Source organism: Ictidomys tridecemlineatus, chromosome 7 (assembly GCF_052094955.1).
Source record: "Ictidomys tridecemlineatus isolate mIctTri1 chromosome 7, mIctTri1.hap1, whole genome shotgun sequence".
NCBI classification, from domain to species: domain Eukaryota; kingdom Metazoa; phylum Chordata; class Mammalia; order Rodentia; family Sciuridae; genus Ictidomys; species Ictidomys tridecemlineatus.
Genome location: NC_135483.1, coordinates 145,385,238 through 145,410,054, shown reverse-complemented (window position 1 = coordinate 145,410,054; position 24,817 = coordinate 145,385,238). Strand labels below are relative to the sequence as shown.

General features: G+C 38.3%; 1 protein-coding gene across 2 annotated transcripts in view; it reads left to right on the top strand.

Annotated features, from left to right (window-relative positions):
* Positions 1-24,817, top strand: part of Pde11a (phosphodiesterase 11A) — a 381,907-nt gene that overhangs the window by 339,981 nt on the left and 17,109 nt on the right. For both annotated transcript variants that reach the window (XM_005324647.4, XM_078017653.1), the window contains exons 18-19: positions 1,244-1,318; positions 6,339-6,422. In XM_005324647.4, the coding sequence (XP_005324704.2) occupies positions 1,244-1,318; positions 6,339-6,422 (159 nt within the window). The remainder of the gene's footprint in view (positions 1-1,243; positions 1,319-6,338; positions 6,423-24,817) is intronic.

The window sequence follows — 24,817 nt, the reverse complement described above, 5'->3', positions numbered from 1 at the left end:
GACTGTAACAGACATAAGTGAATCAAGTCCTAGAGGACAGGCAGGGACAAAGAAAGTGACTATAGCTGAAGGTTGGGGAAGGGCGATGTGTTCTGAGTCACTTCCAACTTCTTTTAAGCAGTTGAATTCTTGGAAGGGACTCAATCATGCTGTTGGGAATATTCCAAATCTAAATTTACTGGATATTCAATTTCTTTATAGCTACTGCCTACTTGTTACCTCGGATCTCTGCATGTGTGCATATGTGTAAGTGTGTGTGAGTCTGATGTGTTTGAGTTTTATCTATGTCCCATCTCATGAGATATAATTAGGTAAATTATCTTGATTTTGCACACTTGAACAAAATTAAACACAGCTCAACTTTGCCAGATCTTTATAAGGGCCTGGAATAGAGGAAAACTAGATTGAGGATCCAGGTGTTCTTGCCATCAATTGTTTAGGATTGTCGGAGATTTCTTGAGTGCACCTCACAGTGTTGTTGAAAATACTTTTCCAACACTTATCTGTTGTATCAGTTTGCTGTGCTTGAACTATCCTGAGTCGTACAATCTCGGGGAAGAGAAACTAATCTCTTTAGCTTGGCTGTTAATCTACCACACCAAAATGTAGTTCTCTGAGGTTTGGGGTAGAAGGACCATTGTGCTGGTACCATGAATTAACACTTCAATGAATCTATGTACACTTTAAGTTCTTAGATTCAGACAGCCCAAATTCCATGTTCTTCAAACTATATCTTGACATATTTTCAAAGTCTGGTATGAAATGGGAATCTTGATTTTTGCCTCTTGATTTATTGCTACAGTAGGAAGCAAGGGGCAGGGTATCCCTTTTAGAATGCACACACAATTATTAGTGGGAATTTATGTGTTGGCAAGATAAAGTCAGACTAAGATTAAAGTATACAACAACGCAGTAAAAAAATCTAGGTAGAAACAACAAAAAGTTGGCTATATTATTATGTAATAACTTGTAGTATTGATACAAATTATTATTAGTTTCATTTTTCTACACAAGAACTTTTTCTAATTGGCATGCATCTAAAATATACTGCACAAGTCCTCCTCATTAAAAGGAAATCAGTTTCATTGATTAAATTCTGTTATACCTTTGAACACAGAAGGTTAAGACTTCCTCACAAACTTTTTAATTGATTGTGTTGAAGATAATCACCATGTACATAAGCCAGAAATAACTCCCTAGTCTCCTGGTAAACTATTCATAAGTTAAAATGTTTCTGTTTCAGGTGGCTGAACTTGTAACCAGTGAGTTCTTTGAACAAGGAGATCGGGAGAGATCAGAACTCAAACTCACTCCTTCAGTAAGCTCATCCTTCTATTGTCACGAACTTACCCTTTTGAATGACATTTCCAAAAATAACTCCAAATCACACCTCGACAATGGGAAAGACTGAGAAGGGATTTAAGAAAGGGATTTAAGAAAGAACTCCTGAAAGTTTAAAACTTTAATTAAACTTAAATGCTAAATACTTTATTCCCAGGTTTCTGATTAAGAGCAGTGAGCTACTTAACAAGCATTTCCTGAGCACCCACAGTGGGAAAAGCAGGCATGAGGGAGGACGTGCAGAGTGAAATTCAAATAATTCAAAACTCAATGCTGGCATTTCATATGTGCTTACTTTGGAATGGAAATATAGCAAAAGATTAAAGTGAAGCATTCAGCCTCGAGGAACTACATTTTATTTGCCAATTTTGAACTTTCAAAATCCCCAAAGCAAATCTTTTCAAACCTGTTTTTTTTCCTCTTTCTTTGCAAAATGGGGAGAGTCACCTGGAGAACTAGGTTGTGGTGAATGCAGTGCTATTTATGTTGGACTCAGCCATTCAATTATTTGAGAAAGCTTGCGATGGGCTCAGGATGCTGCTGTTCATACATGTCAGGATGCAGGAGACATAATACCTCTATCACAGCCTCAAAGAGCGGGCAGCCTCTTTCTTCCTGATGAATGATTAGCTAAAAACATAAGACCCGACCCGACCACTCTGAGAGAGGTGCAAAGAATTTTAAAACCTGGCAACTCAGCACAGTAGGTTCAAGGAATGTGACGATCATTTAGCATGTGTTTTTGAGCATTCAAATCAATAGAGTCCTGAACATTTGGAGGTAAATTAAGATCTTTAGAAGTTTTAAGATGCCTTTCTTTGCTGACATTTTAAATCAAGAAAAAGCAGCAGAACCATCTCCTGGCTTGATTACCTTGGAGTCAGACTCCACCATATAACACACTGTGACTGTTCTTAACCAGTTGCTTACCCAGAAAAAGTCAGAAGACTACACAGATTAAAACACCCACCAAATATATTAGTTTTCAAATCAATGTCTAGTCATACAGGATTCTAAACATTCCCTTTATCCTTTTTTGGTGGTATCACCAAATTTCATTATAAAATTAAAAGTATTTGGTTAGGATGTATACATTTCTGTATCAAAACCTAATACAATCCAAATCTCTCCCAGTGACAGATCTACTTTAAAATAAAAACTATTCTCTCCTTTTAAAAAGTGTTTCAGAAGCATACACTGAAAGATTTACACTACAGTAATACTACAGGTCATCTAATAAAATGAAAAAAAAATGTGAGTAAATCACCAGCACCAGTGAGCTGGCAGCAGGTGCAGTGGCACAACACTGAGGAGCCTTTCTCTAAGCTCAGGTAAGGCATTTTCTGAAGACATAAATGAAATTAATTTTGTGGTGGAAACATGGCTCTAAATGCTAGTCTGTTCTCACAAAAGACTCCTTAGTCCAACTGATGACTGTCTCCTGTGGGATAGAGTAATCTCTCCCTAGTCCCTTTCCAGAAGTGTCTGGAAGTGTATACACCCAGAGTTGATACCTGCTGCATCCAACTATCTCCTCATTTCTAGGAAGAAAATTGTCCTGAAGCTCCCTCAGGTATCATGGTCCCAGAAGTCATCACAATAACTTTATAGAGACAAAATCTATCCTGGGCCACAGCCAGAGGTCAACACTAGAAGCAGGGAGTCAGTGAATAAAATATGGTTGAGCATTTTCATGTGTCGAGCAGGAAGCTAAGCACTGTATGTGCAGCAATGAGCATCAAGCCGCAATCTTCCCTGCCTTCAAGTACCTTGTCAACTGGTAAAAAATATAGACATTAAATAATCATGAAAAATTATATTACAAGATGCAAAGTGCTGTAAAGGGAAAGCACAGGACAATGTGGCACCTCACACTCATTTTTCTCTCCTCAAACATTTTTGATTAAGAACTGACTAGTCCAGAAATAAACCTTTACAGTTACAGTCGATTGATTTCAACATGAGTGGACAATCCAATGGAGGAAAATAGTCTTTTCAACAAATGGTTTGAGGACAACTGGATATCCACAGGGGAAAAGAATGAAGTTGGTGCCCTATCTCTCACCATACCCAAAGTAAACATAAATTGGATCACAAACCTAAATGTAAGGGCTAAAACAATAAAACTCTTAGAAGGAGATATAGGTATAAATCTTCTGGTTTCAATTTAGCTGTGGTGTCTTAAATATGATACCAAAAGCACAAGAGACAAAAGATAATAAGTTTCAGAGATGTTGATCCAGAGATATTGAATTGGACTTTATATCAAAATTAAAAATGTTTTTGTATCAAAGTATATTATAAAGGAGCTGAAAAGGCAATCTACAAAATGGGAGATATTATTTATAAATCATATATCTGATATGGGCCTAGTATTTAGAACTTAAAAAAATAATAATCATAAAATAAAAAGAGGGCTGGGGTTGTGGCTCAGCAGTAGAGCACTTGCCTAGCATGTGTGGGGCTCTAGATTCGATCCTCAGCACCACATAAAAATAAATAAATAAATAAATAAATAAAGGTATTACATCCAACTACAACTAAAAAATAAAATAAAATAAAAAGATGGCTCAATTTTTAAAATGTGTAAAGGATCTGAACAAACACATTTTCAAAGCAAATACATAAATGGCTAATAAGCACATGAAAAAAATTCTCAAAAGCATTTGCCATTAGGAAAGTGCAAATTGAAACCACTTAAAATACCACTTCATATCCCCAAAAGGACTAGAATAAAAAAGACAGACAATACCAAGTGTCAATGAGGTTGTGCAGAAAGTGGAACTTCATTCATTGCTGGTAGGAATGTGAAATAGTGCAGCTGCTTTGAAGAACACTTTACCAAAAAGTTAAACAAGAGTTACCATACGACCCTGAAATTCAACATCTAAGTATATCACCAAAAGAAATGAAAATATACATCCAAACAAAAATTTACGAATGAATGTACATGGGAGCATTAATTTATATTAGCCAAAAAGTGGAAACAACTCAAAGGTCCATTAACTGATGAATAAATAAACATGGTTTATCCATACAATTGATATTATTTGACCAAAAAAAATGATGTACTAATACCTGCTTCATAGATTTCCTTGAAAACCCTATGCTAAATTTAAAAAGCCAGTTAGAAAAGACCACATATCATACAATTCCATTTATATGTAATGTGCAGAATAGGCAAATTCAAACAGGAAGTAGATTTGTGGTTCCTAAGACTGGGACCTGGGAGACAATGCTTCTGATGGTGGGGGGTTCCTGTCGGGGTGATGAACATGTTCTAAAGTTGTGGAGATAGTTGCACACGTATATGAGCATACTTAAAACCCCTGAATTTTTAAAAAAGGTATTTGTATATAAAACTCACCAGAAACTAACTAAATGAACAAATAGTTTGATAGCAAAGAGAACTATGGAGAAAATAAAACAGAATGCCATGGTTCGGGTATGGTTTGAATGTGTTCTCCAGGGTTTCACACATTAAAATTTAATCCCATGGTGAGGTAGTAAGAGCATAGAAATTTAAGGACTATAATGTTTAAAGGCAGGGCCTTTGGGAGGTGATTAGGAGCCTAGCAAGCCCCTGTGATTTAACCAGGCTAGCTTTATAAGAAAAGAGGACATACATACATGCATTCCTTGTCTCTTGCCATGTGATGCCCTGTGCCACCTCAGGACAGCCAGCACAAAGGCCTTCATCACATGTGGGTCCTTGAACCTCTAGAACTATGAGCTAAATAAACCTGTTTTCTTTAGGGAGCTTCCCAGCTTTGGATATTTTGTTACAGTAACACAAAAGGGACTGAGAATATTCTTATAGGAGCATTTTGGACCAAGGCTCATTGTTCACAAGAGTTATCACTTTATTCAGGATATTTCATGTCCTTTCCAAAGTCCAGTCTTCTTTCCTAAGTATGAGCAGAGGCTATGGGAGTCAGGGATCTTCTCCCTAGTGTACAGATATTTTCCTCAGATTTGGCAGCTACTGATTTCTGCCTCACTCAATCCCACTGTCATTCATGAGTCTGAAGAATGCAGGCATTGCCAACATCTCTGGACCAAGAGATGGAGTGGACCTGCCCTCAGAACCTGTAAGGGTATCAAAATGATGTGGATCCACACTGTATCTAGAAGACAGACATCACTTACTCTAAGGCAATAAAGCAAGCCAAGTTATAACTAGGCAGTATAGTCTTATGGACCAATGGGGCACAAGGGAGCTTCTTAGGCCCTGGCCTTCTTTAAGAAAAAGGGAGGGACATTCTCACTAGAATTGATTGTTTTTTCAAGAAAAAACATTAACTCTCCAATCCCAATTGATTATTCCCCTAATCTAGTCTTCCCAACAGACATATGTCATTCTTTTTCTTAGTATACCTAAATTATATCAAACACTGTAACTTCATGAAGTTTAAAGACTGGGAAAGAAGAACAAATGGGTGCCTCCCACCATCATCCATCCAATGACAGATAAAGACTTAGGAATCTATTAATGGCAGAACCTTATTGAAAAATACAATTGTTGAACCAATTCTTCACCCTAAAAAATTAAAATAAATGGTTTCTATTTAAAATAAAATTGATTTAAATGGTCTTTTCCAATTTATCCCATTCTATCCTGCATTCTCACGACAGAAATAAGAGCCTGCTTCATTTTTGTGACAATAAAATACATCTTTTTCCCCTTGATTTGTACCTAATTCCCAGTGACCTGATGATTTGATTCAGTAGCAGCTACCCATATCTGAAGACAGATTCTGGCCCCAAGGAGTTGCGTGCTATAAAGTTCAAATAAATTCGCTTACAAATCTCATAAAAAAAAAGAGGTGGAAATGCTTTATTTCTTATCACAGATAAAAGAAAAGAGTGTGCATAAGGATTGATTGTGGTTTGTGAAGTGTTCAGTTGGTAAAATTGGACCATTGTGGCGAAGCATCTGTCAAAGCACCTGTGAAACCCCCAGTGTAATAAAGCAAGGCTCTCCTCCCCTGTTCTAGGCTATTTTTGATCGGAACCGGAAAGATGAGCTGCCTCGGTTGCAACTGGAGTGGATTGACAGCATCTGCATGCCTTTGTATCAGGTAATCTTGACTTGGGGAGGTGGGCTGGTCCAGACTGAGCCAGAAATGGCACTTCTAGAGGCATTAGTTTGGGGGAGATCCTTTCAGGGCATCTACATTGCTGCAAACTCTGCTGCAGTTTGTCTTTCCCCAGAATTCCCATCCAGGAGTTGGTACTGGGAAGCTGGAGAGCTGAGCTTTCCACCACTCTCTAGGATGTGATCTTCATGGGCCTTATCTTCCTCATCTATAAAGCAGGGATACTAATATTTTATCTCAGCATTTCCCAAACCATGCCCCAAGGAGCACAAATAGGGTCTAAAAATCATCATCCCTTAAAAAATGGCTTTCAGGCCTGGGTAACTGAGGAAACACCCATGCATGTATGGAAGCCATATATTGAAGACTCAAGAGAAGTCCTGCAAGAAAGAAACATACTTTATTCTAAATCTCTCAAACATGTTTGACCATAGAAATCATAATACACACACACACACACACACACACACATTTTTTTAACCCATATTAATATTATGTGAGACACAAGGGTTCCCGAAACTGCTTTCTGCTCTAACCTTGTGGTATTCAAAAACTGCCTCTCTCTGCAATGCAGGCGACACCTCCCACCCAGTTAATTCTGAGGGAGATGAGCTAATGATTTCTAGGTCTGCTCCCTGGAGTGCAGACCAGCTCCTGGCAAGGAGACCAGTGTCAGCTTTGAATGGTTCACACTCTGCTTTCTGAGTATGGATTAGGGCTGGCATCAGTTAACACTAACAGTTTAGTGTACATTGGCTTTTAATTCTACTTCTAAGCATTTGCTTTCATCTGTAAAACCTGGTGAGTTCTTTACCCCCAACCTAGCTCAATCAAACTGAGCTTCTTTTCTAACTTCAAAGCGAGAAACATGCAGGGAAAGCAGAACCTCTTTAGTTTCTCACTCTGTGTAACTCCATTAAGAGCACAGTATTGTTTTTTAAAGACCTCACAACCATTAAGTTTCAAACTTATCTACCACTTCATTTTCAGTACTTTTAGGAACTGCTGAACCCTGTCTCAGTACCAGGGAAACAAACAAATCAGAATATTGTCTTAAAGATGGAAATGCAATTTTTTCAATAATTATAAATAACAAAAGTGAATTCATTTCTTGTTTTATATGATCCATTAAATGCCTGCTGGCATATAATCAACCAAAAACAGTTTTAAAATAATCTGAAATTGATTATTTTAGTTATAAATGGAACATAATGTTCTTTCACTCAATAATGAAAGATTGGACAAAATGAATCAAGAATGATGTATACATTGTTATCTGTGGCTTCTCAGCTTTCTTTCTTCCCATCTGCTCCTCCTATCCCTGATGTCTCAGAATAAGCCAGGCCCCCATGTGTAAAGCCCACAGCTGTTGGGTCAGGTATCTCTTGCTTTGCTAAATTGACCTTGACTACCCACACTGAATTATTTTTCTAATGTTATGCATTTTCCTGTGCACACTTAGGCAACAAATGGATGAATGAATTATTCTTGCAATTAATAAATTTCATTTACTGACAGTAAAGTTTAGAAGATGAAGTTATGTATATGTGGTGCTAAGTTTGCAAAATTACTTTGAAACATACACACTTTTGCTATGTGATTAGATATAGTAAATGCTGGAAAGGGTTCTCTTGTGCATTTCAATGTTATTTCATTTTTGATTCACAATTGTTTGGGTTTATCATTTACGTTGTGGTAAATACTTTGAAACCCTTAGGTTAAAAAGTAAGTTACTTGAATTTCAACTGAAAATAGCAGTTTCTAGTGTTTAAGGAGCAATATTACCACTTCACATTACATATCTTGATTTTTCACATCTATTTTACTTTACTCATCTGTGAGATTAGATACATCTGCAGAAAATTAGCATATAGAAAGGATAAGTGTGACATTGCTACCAAGTTAGGCATGTGTCCTGCTCATCCTTGACCTTTATTTTGGTGAAGTGGCCTTTCAACTGCCTCACTGTGCCTTTGATGAAAGGGTCTCTCGCTGTTGTCTCTCTCTGGGGAGAGGCATGTCATTCTCAAGGGGAATATGAAGGAGCTGTTGACAAAAGCTCATATTTGTTCTTGCCACCATTATCTTCTTATTTAGCCACGGTGAAAATCTTGCTCTTTTTAGATTCCTTATCACTAATAATTTTTTTCAATTTCATAATTTCATTTGTAAATTCTTTGTAAGGTCTTGAAACCACCATGTACAAGAGCCCTCAAACTGAAACTCTAGCAAGAGTTTAATCTCTCTATTTTGTTCCACCTCATACAATGGATATTCTCCCCACTGTTCAATAATCTTAAATTAACTGTTGGTGCTCCAGAGTTGAGCTAGAATTAGTCGCCAAGCAGAATCACACTAGTGGGAAGACACAAAATCTTGAGGAAATGTCAAGCAAGGAAAGTCACCGATGTGATGCTGGCCACTGAGCCAAAACATCTGAGGAAATTCAAATTGGTGTTGAAAGACTGGTTTGAGGTTTTGAACCCAAAGAGTCTGAGAGGACAGAAGCCAAACAGAGAAGTGTCAGGAATCCCAACTGTGATCAGGCTGAAATAACATGGTCTGAAATATAGAGCATAAGAATCCAATTTGGTCTTGCTGTGTTGACCAGGGGATAGGGCAAAAGGACACAGAATAGTACATAGGGGACAAAGGGGTGTCCCTTCTAATGGCCAAAGCCCGACTCCAAGGCGACAGGTGTGAGTGATAAGAAACCTCACTAGAGTTTAAACAAATAGAGTCAGAGAGAGACAGACAGAGACAGAGAGAGACACAGAGAGAGAGAGAGAGAGAGAGAGAGAGAGAGAGAGAGAGAGAGCGCGCGCGCTAAGGTGAGACCCCCCTGCTGGGGGGACAGTGTGGACAGGAGTCTGACCAGCTGGAGGCTGTATGTAGAGGAGAGGAACAGAACAGGAAGTTGGGGAGGGGAGGATGGACAGGCAGCTACCCAGGCAGAGCTTTCTGACTTCACTGACTCTCACAGAGAAATTTGGTTTTACTTCATGGATTTAAAAGGATTGTGCTTATCGAATACCCTAATAGATTGGGCACTTTCTGCCTGAGTCTTGTCTCTTAACCAAAAGATAAAAATTATCACTACTCTCGGGTTCTTGAAGGAACCTAATAGATATTCCTAGGTGGGAATCCATTGCATTTAAAATCAAAACTCTTATAACTGCAATTTCCAGTCAATTTGTGATTATGTCAAAGGGAAAATGAGGAGCTCCTCCTTCTCCAAAATCTATTTATTAGGAAGTTACCAAAGTAATGAAATGATTGAAAGTGACTGACAGAAAATGTATAAAAACATTTGTGTTCATCCTATGTCTTGTAAACAAGAGAAACGGACTATTTCCATCTCAAGAGGAGAAAGAACAAGTTTTCAAGCCATTGCTTTAGCCCTAGCAGCGTGCCAGGTGGGGAAGGTGCAGGATGGTCCCTGATCCATGGGGAGCCACTCAAAAGAAGGTCTGGCATGTCTGTACACATACATTTAGATGTTCATGGATAGTTCTCCAGAACTTGATCATCTTTTTAATCTCATGGTTTCAAACTTTTCTTGAAAGAAAGAAAGAGGAAAAAAATGGTCCTAAGAGGCAGAAGTCATGATTTATCTGTGACAGCATTTTAATCAGAAAGCATATAGGAAGCCAAGAGTGGGCAGGGAACCATCAAAGCGTGTTCCCCCAGAGAAGACTAAAGCCCTGGTTAGTTAGCTCTGTCCTAGCAGGGTTTCTCGGAGGAATACATTGACATCTGATTCCTGTGCTTTCTGCTGTCTTTGCACCCTGCTGGGGAGCCATTAGCCTGCTGCTCAACATCTTTAGAAGGAAAAAAAAAAAGTAAGAAAGAAGAAAAAAAAAAGACACCATCAAACTTTGTAGTCATTGCTGCACCAGCCTTAGGGATAAACAGAAACCCTGATGTCACAGTATCATTCTGAGCTCCTCTTTGTAGGAGCGAGCTAAGTTTTTGCCCCTAATTTCCATTCTCAGCTTAAACCTCAGTGTACCTAGAATGTGACTGATGCACAGAGGCATTATAAATCTTCTGTCTGTTAAGGACTAAGCAATTTAATTTTTATTATGAACATAATCAGATTTCTAGCTCTGTCCCCAATTGGGGTGGATTTTCTCACAGATAATGAAAAAGAGGAGCATCTAACTAGAATAATTCTTCCTCTCCATCTAGAGAAGAAAGTTTTCCATAAGATCAGTGTGTCTCTGTTTAAAAATGTCATGGGTTTCTGTAGCAGGAGCGCTTCTGATGTAAATATTACAATCAACTTAAATTTTTTTTTCTGTTTTCAGTTATAATGATCATTTTGGAAAATTTATTTTACCTGATGCAGTGATTAATATGCTTTTTAGAAATAGTAAGAAAAAAGTATCTTTAGAATATACTTGAAATTGTAGAGACTCTAGACTTAGACATTGGTAAACTGAAAAAGAGGATATAAAGTGGTCCTGTAGGACAGTTTCTCTGGATACTGATGAAAGTACTTTAAAAACAATTCAATGTTTCCCACATGGTTCATGGCTTGAGTCCAATTAAAAAGGAAAGAAAGACAAAAAGAAAAAGAAGAAGAACTCATGGGCTGCAGGGTGACTAGTTAGATCATAAACTCATTCTCCTCTTAAAAAGCCTATAGGACAAAAAAACTTAACACACACAAAAAAAATCAATAAATGAACTAGGGAACTGAATAGGCACTTCACAAAAGAAGAAATATGAATGGTCAACAAATCTATGAAAAAATGTTGAACATCTCTAACAACCAGAGAAATGCAAATTAAAACCACACTGAGATTTCATCTCACTCCAATAAGAATGGTAATTATCAAGAATACAAATAACAATACATGTTGGCGAGGATGTGGGGGAAAAGGTACACCTCATACATTGCTGGTGGGACTACAAATTGGTGCAACCACTATGGAAAGCAGTATGAAGATTCCTCAGAAAACTTGAAATGGAACCACCATTTGACCCAGTTATCCCAGTCCTTGGCTTATACCCAAAGGACTTAAAATCAGCATACTATAGTGACACAGCCACATCGGTATTTATAGCAGCTGAATTCACAACAGCTAAGCTGTAGAACAAACCTAGGTTTGTTTAAAAAACCTACAGGAAATGGAATGTGGATATAACAAACCTTCAACAGATGAATGGATAAAGAAAATGTGGTACATATACACACAATGGAATATTACTCCGCCATAAAAAATAATAAAATTATGGCATTTGCTAGTAAATGGATGGAACTAGACACCATCATAGTAAGTGCAATACACCAACCCCAGAAAACCAAAGGCAGAATGTTTTCTCTGATATGCAGATGCTGATTTATAATGGTGGCGAGTGGTCCTGGGTTGGACAGGACAGAGTAAGGAAGGAGAGGGATGGAAATGGGAAAGACAATAGAATGAATTGGATATTACTTTCCTATGTTCATATATGAAGACTTGACCAGTGTAACTCCACATCATGTACAACCATAAAACCAGGAAATTATACTGCATGTATATATCAAAATACATTCTATTGTCATGTATAACTTAAAAGAACAAATCAAAAAAATTTCTTTAAAAAACCTACAGGAAATGGAATGTGGATAGAACAATTTCATCAGATAGGGAAGCAGGGAGGTAGGCCAGAAGGAAGGGAACCAACTGAATTCCTGGGTGAGGAGCCCAGACATCTCTCTCAAAACCAGTGAAAAATGCATTGATTTAGCCTTTAAAATATCTTCCTTCTTACATGTACTGTACCCAAATCTAAGTGCTAATGGTAAAACCTGTTAACCTGAAAAAATCCTATGTAATGTTAGTCAAACAGAAATGGAAGAGAATATAAATATTCAAAAGGGCCAGTTCTGTGCAATTGACAGGCCCCTCCGCTACAGACTGTCTTCCAAACTGATCTTCCTTAATAAAAAAAACAAGTAGGGGCTGGGGATGTAGCTCAGTGGCAGAGAGCTTGCTTAGCATGTATGAGGCACTGGGTTTAATCCTCAGCACCACATAAAAATAAAATAAAGGCATTCTGTCCATCTATAACTACAAATTAAAAAAATTTTAAGTAAAAATAAGTATGCTTTCCATAGTGGTTCCATAGTGGATGACTATGCATCCCTCTCAGAAGCCTGAGGTTACTACTCCCATCCATAAGACAGATTCCTTGGCTTAGAATAAAAGGCCCCCCTGGTTCATTCTGAGCCCTGACTTCCCATAAGATGGGTTTCCTGAGACCCCCCCCATACCCGGTACCCAGCATAGTGTGGAGCACAATAGAACTGCTTCAGTAAATGTCTGTTGAACAAATGAATGAAGGAAAAAAAGCAGATGATGGTTTGCAGTGCCACAGGTTAATTATAAGCAGTGGGATGTACAAAGTATGGTTATAATGTCATTTTAAGTTATCACCTATAAATATAAAAACCCTTTCATCAGAGTATGCACTGTTATATTCCTGCCCATAATCTCAACTATATGGCCTATGATATCTTTTTAGAAAGTGGTTTAGTTCTCATCATGGTTGAATTGGCCCTTAATTTTACTGTGAAGAACTACTTTATCGCCATGGATTTTTCAAAGCTTTGACTTTTTTCAGCTAGGAAATACATTTAATTTTCCTTTATCCAGCATTGCCAGAAAATGTAATCTTCTAGTTATTTTAATAGTCAATGTAAAATATTGAGCTAGTATATATCATATATAGATTTCAAGAAATTATGTGCAATATTGTATACAAATGACTTCAGGAAATTACAATGCAATAAAATGCACTAAATTTATTAGGATTAAAATTTCATGTTTCTATGACTTAAAGGACTTTCCAGATTCTTCAGCACTTAAGAGTTAGCAATATCAACATCAAAGAATCATGTGCTATGTGGAATGGAATACCGAACAGCAGAGGGGGCTCATTAACAAAAGGACAGTGAAGTGCATGTCACCTCTGGCCTCTTGCATCACCCTTTGCTTTGCCTGTGGAGGCATCTCACACTCTTGGCCAGATTCCAGAGCTCTTCCTGCACTCTGATGTATGGGGATGTTTGGTTTGGTAGAGAATTTTCCACCTCCAAATATGAGTTTGACTTGGTAAAGCAACTAGGTCTGTGTATATTCTCTTTTAAATAAAATGGCCTTTACTTTGTTTTATGTCATGCAACTTTAAAAATAAACTGTTCTTTATATGGCAGTACTTAATCTATTCCGTTTCTTATGTATTTTATGAGCTCAAAAACTGCCATCATGAATCAGTATTTAAATCCTAGAATCTGGTGAAAATTTTTTATATACTCCCTAAAAATGTTTTTGAGGATAGTATTTAAGATAAAATCTACTTCTCCATAACCAGCTAACCAACATAAATAACTCTTTTAAAAATATTTCTGCTTTGAGATCACAAAGCTAAAACTCACTTAACCCCAAGTCCATACAAGGCTTGGAATGTTCTCTTTACTTAAGTTACTTTCCAGTTCCCCTCGAGAGCATATTTTAAAAGCTGATTTACCCCCTATTCATGACCCTCTCCTCCTTCACTGTCTTCAGAAGAAGGAAGGAAGGAGGGAAGGAGGGAGGATGAGCGGGGAGGAGGAGAAAATGAAAGAGGTGGAGAGAGAGAAAATTGCCATTTTTGGTACTGGGTTATGAATAAAGACCTCTTAATTATTGTGGGGTTTTGGGTGGATTTTTTGGTTGTTGTTGTTTTGGTTTTTTTTTTTTTTTTTTTCTTTGTAAGTTCCTCTCCAAAATTTCTGCAACTTAATGTTCATTTGGAAGGTCACTATTGTTTGAGCTTGTGAAATGAGGCATGAGAGAAACAAAGCATTATTATGCTATTGCCCAACAGAATCTTCTTTATATTCTAAATGTTTTCTGAGAGAATTCAAGAAGGCACTATTGGAAACTCAACTATCACTACTCCTACATTTAATTATCAGAGTTAGCTATAGCCTTAGAAAATTTAAATAAATCACTCAAAGCACATTGCCTCATTCTAGTAAGCAAATGCCTCATGGTAATGTGATCAGAGAAAGTCAGGCTCCCAATCTCATACACCAACCAACTTGGCAGCTCAGCAGTTGGGTCTGTTAGGAAGGTTCTAAAATGAAGTTAAAAATTTCCATTGGACTGAGATTTTAGTAAAGAACTACTAGAATCCTACAGATATGAGGATATCCTTTTCAGCAAGCATTTATTGAATACTGACTTTATTTGCCATAGGATGAGTGCCTTTACATAAACAATTTAATTAACCCTAACTCTGTGAAGAAGAAAGAACTTCATTCCAGATCCTATAGTGCCTAATCATTATGGATGAGGAAACTAAATCAAAAGATGCTTGTGGACTTGGACGAAAGCAGTCAGTGCAGGGCAGAGGTAGAATTTTGAAGCTAAGCCTTCTTGGTCTTGCTGTGTTGCTTTTTCCCTCTAAACTTCCCTGAGGATGTGACAGGGATTTTTGTAAACCCCTCATTTACAAAATAAAACTGAATCCTTCAGAGGAGAGGATAAAAAGAAGACCTGGTAGAGAGAAAGAGACAGAGACAGAGACAGAGAGAGAGGGAGATTCCTAGAGGATTGATGGATTCTGTTTAGCTGTTACTATAGACAGTCTTTTCAAAATATTTTATGTCAAATTGTCTCTGATTAACACTTTCATCTGTAAAGTGTGTTGATGTTGCCAATTAAAGATGAGAAATTGGTTTTACAAGTTTATTTCCTCATCTTTCTGAGAATCCCATTAATATTTTAGTAGTAAAGGATTTTTTAGAAGATATAAACCCCTTTGGGCATTTCCAGGAAAAAGTTGGAAGAATTTTGGGGTGGGGGAGTGATAGAAAAGCCTAGATCGCCTTGAACAGACTATTGGTATGAATATTAATGACTATGATGGTGAGGTCTAGAAAGGAGTTGTTAAGAGTAAAAAATATACATATATGATACCTTAAAGAATCCTCTCCTGCCCTCTTCCCCCTCATACCCAGCCTGGAAGAAGCCTTTCAGGGTCTTGTTGTTAAATATATGTAACAAGGGCCACAGGAAAGACTTTTTGAGGAAAGACTCCAACAGAAAAGAATAGACACAAATCAAAAAAATGAAAGAAAGAGGAATTTGAGGCATCTAGAAGCACAGAAAACAAGACAACCTAAAAAAAAAAAAAGAAAGAAAGAAAAAGAAAAAGAAAAACTCTCACACCAAAGATAAGAAACTTGTTACAAAGCAAGACCAAACTGCCTGTTGTTGTTGTTTTCCTTCTTATTATTTGATAGATGCCAAGTCATGATTTTTCTCCTTCATCTGCATCCCCTCTGTGTTTTTGGGGGGGTCTCCTGATTGCCTCACTCAGACCCTTATCATGCTCAACAGCTCCCCACAGACTCACCCCACAATCCCATCCTCCATGTTACCCCAGAGCTGTCTTCCTAAAGCGTATCTTAAGCCCACACCCTCCCCTTTACTAGAGGAAAAAGATCCAAGTAGGCACACATGATCTTCCCAGCCCACCTCCTCTCTCTCCTTCCTTTGTTCCCTCTGCTCTTGCCATAACTGGCATCTACTATTTCCCAAATTACCACCTCCCTAACCATGCACACCCCAGCCCTTGCTCACCCAGCTGTGTCTGCAGGGCTGCCTACCTCTCCCCTCCTCAAGCCAGTACTACTCTTAATTTTGGTCTCAGATGACAGCCTCTTTGTAATATCGGTTTGCCCCTAAGAAGTAGATATTGCTGCCGCTGAGCCCTCTGTAATGTCCTTTATTAGCTCATCATAATTATTTGCATTCATCCTGTTACTCAGCCCCGATGCCCAGTGCACACCAACCGCTCCACCCTCCCTCAACGCAGCTGGAGCTGCAGTGTTTAAGTTGTCCACCTGCCGGGAGACCCCAGGGGCTGCCTCAGCAACACAGCAAGTGCTGTGACAGAAACAGGAAAGATTGGGTTGCCATGTTGCATGGCTGCTAGTTAGATCTGTGTCCCCTCAGCATCTGTGCTCTCGGGGTGCCCTGAAATAAGCCACTGCTTATTTCAGTTTCCCTGAGGCAGGCGTTGGCATTGCTGCCTTCATTTCACGGATGAAAAACTAGGGAGGTGGTTATACTCACTGCTCAGAATCGCCCCCGTGAATTAGGGGAGTTTCAGCATCTGGGCGGATACCTCCTAGAAGCCAAGAAAGGGACAAGCTACAGGGCTGTAAAATAACAGAAAAGGAAGAATCATTCCTCATGCCCTTGACTTAATGTGTCATCATCTAAGGTCTCAGGGCTACAGATGACCTGAACAGCTGAAAAACTTTAAATAGGAAAGGAGAAATAGAATCAGAGAGGATACAGAAAAGAGCCAACAGGAAAGAGAAAGAAGACCCAATATGAGGCCTCTTCTCCTTCAGCACCCTCCTTCCAGTCTCCCTACCACCCACATAAACCTAGCACTCCTTACCCTCAGCTGCCTTGGTGTGGTTATCCCCGCTGACTTGCAGTTTTGACTGAAAGTAGCTTCACTCTGCTACTTCTTAAAGGACTCCGTGCTTGCAAAGTGACTTTCTTCACTTAGCAGATGGAATTGATGATAGGTAATGTGAACCTTCCTACAAGTCCAAAACAAGTAGGTGAAATAGAAATGCTCTGAGAAGAATATGCATTATATGTTAAAGCTCTCCAACATGTGGGTTCTTATTGTTTCTATCATTAATATCATCTCTTTTTTTTTTTTGATATCAGGAATTGAACCTAGGGGTGTTAACCACTGAGCCACATCCCCAGTCCCTCCTACCTTTTTTTAAAAAATATATATTTTTTATTTTTTGGAAGTGGTCGGAAACAATACCTTTATTTTATTTATTTATTTTTATGTGGTGCTGAGGATTGAACCTAGGGCCTCACATGTGCTAGATGAGCACTCTACCGCAGAGCCACAATCCCAAGCCCACCCCCTACCTTTTTTTACTTTTTATTTTGAGAGAGGGCCTTGCTAAGTTACCTAGGGCCTCACTGAATTGCTGAGGCTGGCTTTGAACTCGAGATCCTCCTACCTTAACCTCCCAAACTGCTGGGATTACAGGCATCCACCACTGAGCTTGTTCATTAATATTATCTCTAAGCCTCAGTATCTCTGCTGTAAACTAGATAATCATAGCTAAATTGACTGTCTCATAAGATGTAGAGAATCTATATTTTTTGAGCACTTACTATGAGCTCAAGATGGAGAGTGTCTGAGCATTATCTGATCTAATCTTCCCAGCAATATCAAGTTAGATACTGTGGCTTTCAAATGTAAAAGCTGAGAATAGAGTTTCTGTAACTTACTCAAACATACACAATAAGTGATAGGGCTTAGATTTGCCTGGAAAACTGAGGCTTCTAACCAGTACAACCTGCCACCACCTGAAACCATGCATGTGTAGGCATTCGCATTATGCGAGCTTCGTACTGCTGTAATACTGAAATGTTTATCTAGAAGCAAACCTGCAGATTGTTCTGCAGGTAGGGAAAGCAAAACACTGAAAGATCACTACTAAGTGAAAGGTTTAGAACCCAAGACTTTTGACTTTGAGCTTGTTCAGGGATTCCCAATATATCATACCATCTAAGTATAAATTTAAAGACTATGATCTCAAAGCTTTCAAAGATATTCTGAAAGGAAAGGTTAAAAACGAAATGGACAGGGGGGAGGGAAGCAGATTTCAAACAAGCAGGAAGAAGACTGAACCAGAGAGTTTGTTTTGAAGGACAGCATGGTGAATCAAGAGGCCTCCAAGAAGAGGGGAAATGGAATGAAAAGTCAGCAAACAAGGTAGAAAAGACAGCCCTGAGAGGGCCTGAGAAACTGAACAGAAAATCTGAAGGAAGATAAATGGATAATTTAACAGCCATTCAGTTTTTAAGAAAGACAAAGAACAAGCTACATTGCATCAGAAAAGGACCAGAAATGATGATGGATGGGCCCCTTCAAATGAGTGGTGAGCACAACAGAATCACGGTGGCCTGCAGAATTCCCAGCTGAGGGCAAATTTGAGGAACTAAATAAGGAGATGAGACTGATACGGATTGAAGAGTTTTTCAAAATCTATTTAATGGCCAGGCAGGGGACATTGATCGCTTTTCAGTGGAAGTGTTGAGAAGCAATGAGGTAGTCAGCCCTTATTTGTGATGTGAATGGATAAGCCCGGAGAGAAGGGTGTGTATACATAATATTATCACAACATACATGAAGGAATTTCAATAAGTGCTGTATTATGGAGGTAAAGCACAAAATTGTTTGGATTTTTTATGAAATAAGCATTCTCTTTTCTATCCTAGTAACTGATAAGCCTTCTTGAATTCTAAAAGTCGGGTGACTTACTATTTAAGAATTCTAACACATGACCCAAGGTTGCAAGTCCCTTTCTCTGTTCATATTAGGTTTTAAATAAAATATTTTGTTGTTAAATAGCTAGACATGCCCAGAACCCAATTCAAACAGTAAGAAGACATGAAAGTATTAGACAGAAGGGATTCTCCTCCACATTCCCATCTGCTAGTCACCCAGTTTCTTTCTCTAGGGACAATCACTGCCAACCAGTTCCTTGTGTATGGTAGTCTATATTAAAGCAAAAATATAGCATGTTTTCACACTGATTTTACACATAATGTTCATACATTATTTTATTTATAGTGTGTGTATAAATGTGCATATCCTGCCCCATAGTTTGCTTCTTTAGACCTAGTATGTTTTGTTTTATTCCTTTCAGTCTCTATAAAAGCTGTCTTGTTCTTTTTTTTTAATTTGTTCTTTTTAGTTATACATGACAGTAGAATCCATTTTGATATAATTATACGAGCATGGAATGTATCTTATTCTAATTAGGACCCCAGCCTTGTGGATGTACATGATGGTAAGATTCACTGTGGTGTATTCATATGTATACACAGGAAAGTTATGTCAATTTCATTCCACTGTGTCTTGTTCTTTTTTGATGGCTGCACAATATTAGATATTAAGGATGAAGAATAAATTATTTAACTGATAATTAATCATGTAATTATTTAGGGACAATGATGTTTCTTATAGTTGGTTGTTGTAAATAATATGCAATATCTTTGTATATATGTCACTTCCACACTTTTTTTGACAGGATAAACACCCAGAAGTGGGATTACTGGGCATTAGGGGCATGGGTATTTGAATTAGATAGGTATTACCAACTATCTCTCTGTGGAGTTTGAACCAGTTTAATTCCCCAGCTATGCCTGAGGTGCCCATTCTCCAGACTCTTACCAACACAGTATGTTATCAACTTTCTCAAGTATTGCCAATATGATCTGTGAGAAATTTACCTCATTGTAGTTTTCATCTGTATTTTCCATATTAAAAAAAGCATAATGATATTTTAGCATAGATTATTTTCTTAGGAGTCATTTGCATTTTTTCCCTGTCAACTCTTTTTGTAGTCTTTTCTGATTGATTTGTAGGAATTGGCTATGTATTAAAGACAAAGAGCTTTGATCCATAGCAAAAGTAACAAATATTTTCCCCAGTTTATTATTTATCTTTTCACTATGTTCATGCTGCATGTATGCCAATTTTATATAGTCAAATTCATGAATCTTTTATGGCTCTGAATTTTGCATCACACTTAGAATGAATGACTGCCCCATATAAAACTGACAAAAGTAAAAAGGTTTTCTACAAACTTCTTTTAGTATTTTAAGTTTCTTTTTTTTTTAACTTGTGGTTTTAACTCCTCTTATTTGGTATGGTTGATGTGAAATGTGAAGTAGGAATCCAATTTTATTTTTTTGTGTGGCTACTCAGTTTTTATCAGTTCTTGACTAATCTTTTTCCTTAGGATCTGAAAGGTCACTATTATCATCTGCTACATTCACTTCAATTGGGTTCTGTTTTCACTCTTTCTATTCTGTTCTGTTGACCTGTCTGCCTAGTATCCTATTTTAATTAATATCAATTTATAGTATATTTTAATAAGCCTAGTTTCACCTTCCCCAATACTCCTCAGTATTTTCCAGGGTATGCTTCTTTACTTTTCCGTATAAACTTTAAGATTCAGTTCATAAACAATTAGTAATCATCAGATTTGTATGGTACTTACTAAGCAGCTCATTATTGCATAAAATTAGTCTTTCAGCCCTTGGGACTCTGAAATAAAAGCTAAAAAAAAAAAAAAGAAAAAGAAAATACTAAGAGAGTATTCTAGAATCCACTCTTGGAAGTTCTGTAGCATGTCACTCAGAACTCCACTTCCACTAAAGGCTAGGACTTAACAGTTATGTATATATACAACCCATGCAGGCTCCCTGTCCACTATGTTTGGAGAACCCTAGGACTCAAGGCACATGAGAAGTATGTAAAGATGTATACAGAATGAATGTCTGTAGCTCTGCAAACTAAAATTAGATATGGTCATTTTTAGACGTTGAACTTTGTAAAAATAATAGATTCGTATGTGTTTCTATAAAAATCTCAGATGGCCTAATTTTATTGGAAAACACTCTGCCATGGGAAAAGGTGGATTATTACCATGTGGCTACATTTTAGTTACATGTTCCAACCACCTCTTATATGAAGCCCATTCATCAAAGGCTGTGGCTTCTGGGTCGGCAGCCATTCCTTCCAAGTCAGAACTTGCCTATACAATGAACATGATTGATTAACTACCATTGGTCTCTGAAAACTCAGCCAGCAGGACAACCTAGGACAGTGTCCTAGAGGGGCTCATTATAACAGGAGAGATTTTCTCCTTGCTCCCATTTACTTGAGCTGTCTTTAGGTCTCCCTGTCATTTACTCCTTAAAACCCTTATTTCATTTCCCAGGGCAAGGTAGAATTGATGAGTCACAGCTAAGATCCACTGCCTACACCTAATGTTTAGGAAGTGGTGTTTCTCCCTGACTCAGCAAGGCAAACTTCCTTCTGTAAATTTGTCCTGATCCAGTGCCAGGGACACTAGAACAAAAAAAGTTGCTGCACTGCCCTTGGCATAATTAAGATCTGAGACAGATTTTGTTACCTATGTTCTAGTTGGGATATAAAGGTGCCATGGGCTTTGTACCCACTCAGGACTGGACTGACATTCCAGCTAGGCTTTCTACTCCCTTATAAACATTGGCTCTTTTTAACTTATTTCTCCAATCTCAGGCGCCACATTGATCCAAACAGGGACCAAAATTCCTACTCACAGCACAGTTGTGTGGTTTAATCAGCTCACATATAGAAAGCTCCTTACCTGACACCTGGAACACTGGATACTTTCATTTCTCCCTAGTCATTTTCAGCAAGATGCATTTTACTCTCTACCATAGTGAGCAAACAAGTGGCCCCAGCAGAGACTCAGCTCACAGACGTGTCTCATTCAGTTCAACACAGTTTTTAAAATGATGACATGTCCAGTTTTCCATAGTCCCCACCACTCCCACCTGTATTATGCAACATACTTCATTCATTAACTTTACTGGCTTGGCCCTGTAGTCATTTAAGTTTCTTGCCCTATATTATAGAAATAACAATGCTATTAATCCAAAGAGGCTAACATTCTTGCCTCATTAATTCAGAATGTTAATGTCATTTGTGAATATCATTTTCCACAAAGGGATCCCTTGAGCATATGAATAAAATAAGCAAATCAAGTAGCATGGGAGGTCAGAAAAGAAAAAGAAAGAAAAGAGCATTCTCACATTTTCGCTTTTATATGCACTACTAATCTGCTTCAAAGGTTGGAAAGAAAATGATGTGTTTCTAAGTTATTACTACTACTGTAATTAGCTTTCAGGATAGTAGACACTGATGCCACAAACATCATCTTCACTTATAGCTTGGGTAGACTGTGCCCTTAAGATTCCAATTGCAGATCTGAATCATTCTTGCATTGGATTCTAATGAGCTTGCTGGCTTTCATACTAAGCATTACCTCTGTGGCTTTATCATCTTTACAGCTATTTGGGTAAGTGCCTCATATTATTTAGATTTTTAAGATCTCCAATATCACTAACAAGACAAAAAAGAGAGACTGATGATATTTTTTGGCATTTGCAAAATTCTCACACAGCCAACCTGTCATTGCTGAATAAAACCCATACACAGAAAAATAGTTTACTCAGCTGGAAAAAGCAATTCACCCCATGTGATAAACATGGTATAATACTGAATTCTCATGAAGGAGACAAAACTAGTTGCTGGGTTTTTTTTCTAAATTCACCTGGACCATAGAGAAAAATCTAAGCTAAATGGCTGCTTCCTACTGGTTCCATTAAATATAACTTCCCTGGAAGCCACAACTCTATAGGCCTGTTGACTTTGTCACCAGAGGGAGTTGGCACCCTTCAATAGTGTTTCCTGAAAAAATATGGAATGCTAGAGTGCAGATTTTTAAGAGCAAAGGAAAATGTCCCCTTCTGTTTGGCAGATTCTGGGGCTTGAGGAAAATGGAGATGGCTGCTGGTTAGTCCTTGACTCACATTAACTAGGAACAAGGACTGGTAAGCAAGTGTTTGCACCAAGTTTCTCTGCTATATAAGGCAGGGCTAACTAAAGCCAGTTCAAAGTTGGGAGCCCTCAAACTTGAGAAACTCCTTGGGATGGCAGAGAACAGCACATGCCAGAAGGAAGAGACCTCTTGTTTGGAGCTTAGAAGTTCGCTCATGTTAGCTTCAGCAGAAATGGAAATTTGTTGCCTCAAGTGAGGAACCAATGGCTGGCTGGATCCAGCTGGACCCAGAGGATTTAAAGATGCTGTGGGCATGTGTCCTCTGTTCTCTGCTACTGACAGGCTTTGGCTTCCTTCTCAACTATGCTGGCTGACATGTCCCTGCCAGAGAGTGCTAGACATCTTGACACTTGAATAAAGAAATGCCCTCTCGTGTGTGTGTGTGTGTGTGTGTGTGTGTGTGTGTGTGTGTTGAGTTTACTTTTGTTGCTATTGTTGCTGGAAGTGGGTTTTAAGTGGCTTCTAGTAGACAGAAAAGGTTATGGGTTGTCCTTTTTTGCATCCTCTGGTAATGGAACCTATTTTATGAGCTCTGCACATAATGCAGGCCTGACCAGTAGGAGCACCCAGTGCCTGAGGTAGAGTGGGCATGAGATCCACACTTTAAGGTCCTTGTATCACATCAAAGGAAAATAGAAAAAGAAAGCTTGATTTCCAGTAGTACCAGGTAAAACCTCAAGACAAATCTGATTGGCTTAGTGTGGGCCTCATGCCCATCCTACACCAGTCCCTGGGCCCTCTTATTGGTCAAGTCTGCATTATGTGCAGAGCGCATGGAATAGGTTCAGTGACTAGAGGGAGCATAAAGTAACAACATACAGGCTCTGCTGTCTACTAGAGTCCACTTAAAACTCACTACAAAAAAAAAAAAAAAAAAAAAAAAAACGTTAATTTTTAGCATGCACATTCACAATGCAGAGAATCAGTTCAAGGATCAAAATGTTTAGAACACTCCACCATCTGCTCAGGTAGTCTGAAAACAGAGACCTACATATGACATCAATTTTTATCAGTTAGGAATTACATCCTACTACCAAGAGATAAAAATAATCTAGAAGAGCTAATTCAGGACTGCTAGTGGCACAATAGCTCCAAAGCCATGAGATACCCAGACCCCTTTTATCTTTCCTTAGCCCATGGCTACCATATTTAAGTTTGTCTCATAGTCAAAAGATGGTCACTGTGGTCCCAGCCACTAAATTCATATCCAAGCAGCAAGAAGTAGATAGGGATAAGAGCAAGAGAATGCATCCCCCAGCTGACTAAGACGCCTTTAAAGAGTTTTCCCTGAACTTCTTTTATGAACTCTGCTTTAATCTCCCTGGCCATTCCTGAGCTCAAAGGGGGCTAAAATTCCTATTGGGGAAGCAACTAGCAAACTCTGCTAAAAAAACCCCCACAATCCTGGCAGAATAAATGACCATGTCTCCAAACAGAGAAACAACTCTATTGTGTTCTGGCCTGGGAAGAACTCAATGAATAGTAAATATTTTAGATCCTCAGCTGCTGTAATGCCATTATTCAAAGTCTTTGCCTCTACCTGAGCTTTTATTATTCTGCCATTGCTTTTGTTCTCAGACATCAGCCTTATATTGGATAACCTTGAACTGTGTTCACTCTTTTCCAAGGTGACCAATCTTGATCTCTTCAGACCTAAGTCAGAACACATCTGAGACCACAGCAGCACTTGAGTCTGTTAAGGAAAACATTTATTGGACAATCAGATAGTCCCTAGGATGGACAAGCAATGTCTGTCTAGAAATTCACTTTTCATTCATAACTACAATTAGCAGCACTTCCCAATGCAAAATCTCATGCCAGTGTTACAATATGCTAATTGGTTATCAATGTGGGCTCTGAAGTTAGAGACCTGAGTCAGGACCCC